Below are 6,536 nucleotides of genomic sequence, written 5' to 3'. Positions count from 1 at the left end.
AGTCAAGAGATAAACCTTCGATCAGAACTTTCGCACTCCTAGGTGGTAAACTTCCAAAGAGTGGATCTGAAGAAAAGAACCTTCAGGCACAAACCACTTTACCTACTTGGACTGTCGCTTTGGCAAAAGTGACCAGCCTTAAACCCTGAAATCACAAAAGATCTTCAGTGTCCTTTTAACAGTTAAGGGAGCCGCTTCTAGAAATTTGTCGGCCATTTGCCAATGCAAGGAACCTGAAAAGGAGTACAGGAGAATTTAGTTTACGAGTCGGGCTAAAACTTCACTCGACTGCTACCATCCCTATAGTAGTATCCTGAATTCTGACATAGTTTTAATCGCCCAACGCCACAACGATATTTTCTACTTCAGCTTCTTGGTCTCAACGAGGAATTTGTTAGGTTGTGCACTGTGCAAGTGTGTGGTGCATGCTGCCCAAGTGCACATGCCGTAATATATAATTTCTGGCTCTTTCAGAGATCGATGATACCAGTATGTACTTTCCAACGCAATGCAGCCAAGCGTGACCTCGCAATCCAGAATGCAGATATGAGGAGTTAATTCGGTGAATTAAATTCACTTGCCAGCTCCAGAATAGAAAGTTACTACCTCCATTACATAATAAAGTCGTTTTTCGATTTCTGTATCCAATACTTTGACAATTCGTCTTCTTTAAAAAATTTATATAAAAACTTAAAAAAATTAGTCACACATAAAATATTATTTATATTCTATCATCTAGTAAAAATAAAAATATAAATTGCAAAAAAATTTCAAATAAGACAAAAGGTCAAACCATTGTATTTAGAAACTAAAAAATAATCTTATTTCGAGACGGATGTATAAGTAACCATGAATCACAATACAGAACCTTGAAAAATAAAAACATGAGGACATATCCCTCTCATCAGTCTCAGGGCCCGAGCCTGAAATTAATGTTAAAGCTCGCATGTTGGCGACTTGGTGATGAGCACGAATGGTCCCGGAGTAGGCAAGTTTTTATGCTGCGTGCCTGCGTCCACGCCTTGATTAATGGAGTAGTTCAGGTAGACAGAGCGAGCGATAGACAGTGGTACGACCCAGCGATAGACAGTGGTACGACCCATTTGTCACCCCGGTTATAGTTAATTTAGTAGTTAATTGTTTGGTAGGACGAAATGGGAGACATTACTTTCACTGCTCTTCCGTTTTCTTTTAGGCCTTATTTAGTTTCTAAATTTTTTTTCAAAAATATCACATCGAATTTTTAGACACCAAAATAAACCATTAAACATAGATGAACCAAAAAACTAATTGCACAGTTATATAAAAAATCTTGAGACGAATCTTTTGAGCCTAATTAGTCCATGATTATCCATAAGTTCTACAGTAACCAACATATGCTAATGACAGATTAATTAGGCTCAAAAGATTCGTCTCGCGGTTTCTAGACTAGCCGTGAAATTCGTTTTTTCATTCGTGTCTAAAAACACCTTTCGACATCCGATCAAACATTTAATGTGATACTTCTCTCATAAAATTTTCTCAATCTACGCACCACCGTAACCGTAGCACCTTAGTCTCCATTTGCTTTGCCACGGAGTTGGTGTGAGAGAGATCTTAAGGACTATAGGGAGTAGGGACAAGGACCATTTTTCTGGCTGTTTGTTGGTTGAGTAGAAGCTGGGTAGAACAGCATGTGGGCTCTCTGTCCTTTTTACCTGACTTCGGGGCAGTGTGCTCAGATCCAAGGGAATCATCTATGCATGTGGAGTTATGGCCTCGGCTCCTCTGGTTGTTCCCCTTCCTCCAGGGCAGGGTTTGTCTTTACTCCTTTTTCTTGCGCATCCCCACTCCAGGAATGTGAAATTTTGTAACTTTCCACAAGTAAATTTTTACTCGGATAATAATGAATGGTTCCGATCATAAATCAAAAATCAGAGCAAGTGATGCCGTCCAACCTAAACGACAACGGAACGCAGGCAGCCACCCAACCAACTTGATTAATTCTGCTCATGCTTCTGAAATTGATTTTACCACATCATTTTATAAAGATGCATCCTTCAAGTGATTAGAATGTATCCTATCTGATCATAGGGTGAGATAAAATAAAATAGATTAGGTGCCACTCGTTTTATTTTTAATTTTTAAAATAAATATAGGCTATTGTAGGTACCTGAATTTAGACTAAGTGAGAGCGGAATGCTCAATTGATCTCATATGATACAAAGTACATATATAGACATTCTCATTCCATATTTACTTAATTAACTTATAGAAACAATATCGGGAGAGAGATATATGGCACATGCCAAAACAATAATAGACTAACACTAAGAACGGTGTATAGATGATAAAATTACATGATCTATAATTTAAAAAATATTTCTGAGTCAAGTTCCTAGCCTTAGCATAGCTATGGCCATGGTATTTATCGTTTATGATAAGATTTATTTTAAATTTAAAACTTTGACAATTAATTTATTAATTACATTAGAACAACCTCATCAATCTATTTACTTTATAGTATTATGATAGTGCTTTCGATGTAAATTATTTGCTTTTGCAAACAATTATTCAAGAAATTAAATTTGACCAAATATCGAGCACTTTCCAAAGATACAAACCTAGTAATATAACCTGGCCAAAATAAGTTTTGCTAATACAGGGCGTTTTATGTACTGTTCGGTCTGCCATCAAACTGAGACTAATGAATGTTAGTATAACTTAATTCAGTTAAGGCAATTAACCAAGTGTGCATATATTTGTTTTTTTTTCTCTTTGGCATTCACTCATATAAATTCGTTGGACCGTCGGTTTTGCAATATGTACAAATGGCTAAATGGTAAGTTCAGTAAGGACAATATCATAATTGTAACATCCTAAACGGTCCTAGAAGCAAAAGATCCCCTCTGTCGTAACAAGCTTCTGTAACTACTAAAACAACCATCAAGACCAGGCTAACGCATCCTACTAAACACTTTGCCAGGCAGTGGCAGTGGTCCAGTGGAGCTGCTTCATTCGGCTCCTCCTACTCCACCACTGCCACTCCACTCCACTCCGTATGGTCTTCACGTAACACACCCAAGCTCGCCAAGACCAGCCCACCGAGCCGCCGGCGACGATGGCGGGCAACGGCCTGATCCTGTACCACATCCTCGGCTTGGCCTCCTGCATCGCGCTGGTCTACTTCTCGCTCGGCGAGGTGGACCTCCGCCTCTCACTGCCAGCCCTCCCGTTCTCCGGCGGCGGCGCCTCCTCGCGCGCGGCGTCCCTGCCCTTCGTGGAGCGGCGCGGCGCGCGCCTCTTCCTGGACGGCCGGCCCTTCTACATCAACGGGTGGAACTCGTACTGGCTCATGGACCTGGCCGTGGAGCCGGACACCCGCCCCCGCGTGCCCAGCATGTTCCGCACCGCCGTCTCCATGGGCCTCACCGTGTGCCGCACCTGGGCGTTCAACGACGGCTCCTACAACGCCCTCCAGCTCTCTCCCGGCCACTTCGACGAGCGCGTCTTCAAGGTAACCAATCCAAACCGTCAATTCCCCCCAATCCCAAGTGCGAGAGATGCCGCCGGTGAGATGCTGATGCGCGGGCGGGCGGCGTGTGCAGGCGCTGGACCGGGTGGTGGCGGAGGCGTCGCAGCACGGCGTGCGGCTGATCCTGAGCCTGGCGAACAACCTGGACGCGTACGGCGGGAAGAGGCAGTATGTGCGGTGGGCGTGGGAGGAGGGCGTCGGCATCACCGCCTCCAACGACTCCTTCTTCTTCGACCCCGCCATCCGCGACTACTTCAAAGTCTACCTCAAGGTTAGTTACAAAGTTAAATCGCATCGAGCCCAGAGCAAGCTAGACGCGCCACCTTTTTTCTAATCAATACGCCATGGATGGATTAAGGGGAGATTAACTAGTGATATCGAGTGTCGGTGGAATCAGTACAGTGCTTAATTAATCAACCAAGTTGCTTTTGCGCCTTTCTTTTGCTAATCAAGACGCCATGCCATGGATGGATTAAGGGGAGATAGCTAGTGATATCGAGTGTCGGTGGAATCAGTACAGTGCTTAATTAATCAACCAAGTTGCTTTTGCTGTGCGCGCAGACGTTGGTGACGAGGAAGAACCATTTGACGGGGCTGGAATACAGGGACGACCCTACCATCCTCGCGTGGGAGCTCATGAACGAGCCCAGGTGCACCTCCGACCCGTCTGGCGACACACTGCAGGTGAGTCACTGTCATATGCGTGGCACGTGTCGTTGTCAAATTACTTTAACCGTGACCTCAATTTCTTATTGTGAACCTGGCAATAGTTTGCTTGATTAACCGTCGGTGCATGGTTTCCATTGTCGAGCAGCGTTGGATGGAGGAGATGGCGGCGTACGTGAAATCGATCGACAAGAAGCACCTGCTCACCGTCGGCACCGAGGGGTTCTACGGCCCGACGAGCTCTCAAGACAAGCTGAACATCAATCCCGGGGAATGGTTCCCCAACAACTACGGCGCCGACTTCATCCGCAACTCCAAGATTCCAGATATCGACTTTGCCTCCGTTCATGTGTACCCAGACAATTGGTAACTAACTACCCCTAACTGTCACGAATGGTGAAGCTAACCAATGGCCAGAAATGGGGGGGAGCTGAAGCTTAATTTGGATGAAAATAATCGCAGGTTGCAGCATGCCAGTCTGGACGAGAAGCTCAAGTTCATGACGCAGTGGATCACCTCGCATGTGGAGGACGGGGACAAGGAGCTCGACAAGCCCGTGCTGGTGACGGAGTTCGGGCTGTCGCACCAGGTGGAGGGCTTCGACGACGCGCACCGCGACGTGCTGTATAGGGCGGTGTACGACATCGTCTATGATTCGGCCAGGCGGGGGGGCGCCGGCGGCGGCGCCCTCGTTTGGCAGCTCGCCGCGGAGGGCATGGAGCAGTACCACGACGGCTTCTCCATTGTGCCCGTGGAGCGGCCGTCCATGATGCGGCTGATCAAGGAGCAGTCGTGCCGGCTGGCCGCGGTGAGGTACGGCGAGGAGGGGGCCAGGAAGGTCCTCAAGACGGTGTGCAGCTGATCGCTTTTTTGTTTTTATACTCCGTATCACGTCCTACTTTAAGTTCTTATCCTCTGAAAAGAAATCGGGCGACGAAATGGGCGCCCAGAAAATCAGTGCGAAATCTCAAAAACATAGAGTGTTGTGTGTGCGCATCTGCGTGGAAAAGTTATGCGCAGATCGGCGCCGACGTCTGCAGATCTGCCGACTCGGCCCAGTGGTTTTGTCTGTCTTTTGTGTGTGTGTTGTACGTGCCCTTGACCTTTGATATGTTAAATCATTGTCGAGTGGCAGAGGAATCCAGTTATATATAGTCATCGGACAGTGTATTTCTGCGCAGGGTTTTTATATCCCTGCCTGTAAGCATAATAAAAGGAGGCAAATACAACACTGAAATGGAGCATCTCCATATCTCTGCTGCTAATCGTGCATGTGATCAGACAAAGCATTAGTAAACTGATATTGATATGATTTGAATTGCATCCCACACTGGTGGTCTTAGTTATATTTTGCAATACGTCTAGGGTCACCTGAACAGAACAGATACACAATCAGCATTCAACCTAGCTCCAATCCGAAGGCCTTGTTGCATGAGCTGCATCAGCCTTGCACTTCGCTCTACGAGCCCGAAAGACGAGTCGAGTCTCGGGCCTATTGGCCCAGCAGATCGACAGAATGCAGGGGATTTCCCATCTACCGTCCGCAGGCCGGCCAGATACGCTCAACTCTCAAGGAAAACGGCCGAGAAGCGCGGCTGGTGGAGCGGATCAGCCCAAGTTATTTTACTTCTTTTTTTTTAATGCCTGCAATCCAAGGTACCAAATTTTGGTACCTCGTGATATTTTTTAAGAACGGTAAAATTACTCCATTTTTTAATACCTATTTAATAGCATGAATGTCCCATGGATCAAGCATTCAAGTCACACGAGATGACCGATCTGAAGAGAAGATCTTGCGGGATGCTGCTTAAACCCTGTCAAGCAAAGCAGAGATGTCAAGTAGGAGTAAAAGAGAAGCCAGCATCGTGTACATCTGAATCGAATTCATGGTCATTAACTCAGTTTCATCCATGATCGCTGGTCATTCACTCATTCTCCATGTGCAACCACAGGACAGGGCTACCTCAAGTCTCACTGCCTCAGTATTCTTCCCTGGTTTTATATTGGGGAAATTCCTTCCATGTTCTCAAATTGTAGCCAACCCCTCATTCGCCCAAAATTTTTGATAACTCAATTGTCTGCCCTTAAATCTTGAGCTTGATCTCCTCCATGTCTTTTCTGTTAATTAACCATTAGTTAACCATTAATACAAAAATATATATATTACACTTATGCATAGCAAGAAAAACAACAGAAATTTATGAAATATAATATTAAAAATGATAAGTTTATTGCATGTGAATATTATATTCTTTATGGTGAGTGGTATTATTCATGCAAAAGTTTGCATTTATAATAATAGAAAATAATATTATATTATCGATTAACAACTACTACCTCCGTTTCATAATGTAAG

General features: G+C 45.0%; 1 protein-coding gene across 1 annotated transcript; it reads left to right on the top strand.

Moving 5' to 3' along the window:
• Positions 1-2,941: 2,941 nt before the first annotated feature.
• LOC102712586 (mannan endo-1,4-beta-mannosidase 2) lies at positions 2,942-5,424 on the top strand. Its single transcript, XM_006644634.3, has 5 exons — positions 2,942-3,496; positions 3,588-3,785; positions 4,076-4,198; positions 4,329-4,546; positions 4,643-5,424. Exons 1-5 carry the CDS (start codon positions 3,101-3,103, stop codon positions 5,040-5,042), a joined length of 1,335 nt encoding a protein of 444 aa, XP_006644697.1. The 5' UTR covers positions 2,942-3,100; the 3' UTR covers positions 5,043-5,424.
• The last annotated feature ends 1,112 nt before the right edge of the window (positions 5,425-6,536 follow it).

Source organism: Oryza brachyantha, chromosome 1 (genome assembly GCF_000231095.2).
Source record: "Oryza brachyantha chromosome 1, ObraRS2, whole genome shotgun sequence".
Taxonomy (NCBI): Eukaryota; Viridiplantae; Streptophyta; class Magnoliopsida; order Poales; family Poaceae; genus Oryza; species Oryza brachyantha.
Note: the sequence above shows the minus strand (reverse complement) of the source record. Positions and strands in the feature narration are given on the sequence as shown.

Excerpts from the sequence above, each read along its gene's own strand:
- LOC102712586 (XM_006644634.3), top strand. The coding sequence starts at position 3,101 with ATGGCGGGCAACGGCCTGATCCTGTACCACATCCTCGGCTTGGCCTCC. Across the intron at positions 3,786-4,075 it reads ACTTCAAAGTCTACCTCAAG|ACGTTGGTGACGAGGAAGAA; the intron begins GTTAGTTACAAA and ends CTGTGCGCGCAG. Across the intron at positions 4,199-4,328 it reads CGTCTGGCGACACACTGCAG|CGTTGGATGGAGGAGATGGC; the intron begins GTGAGTCACTGT and ends ATTGTCGAGCAG.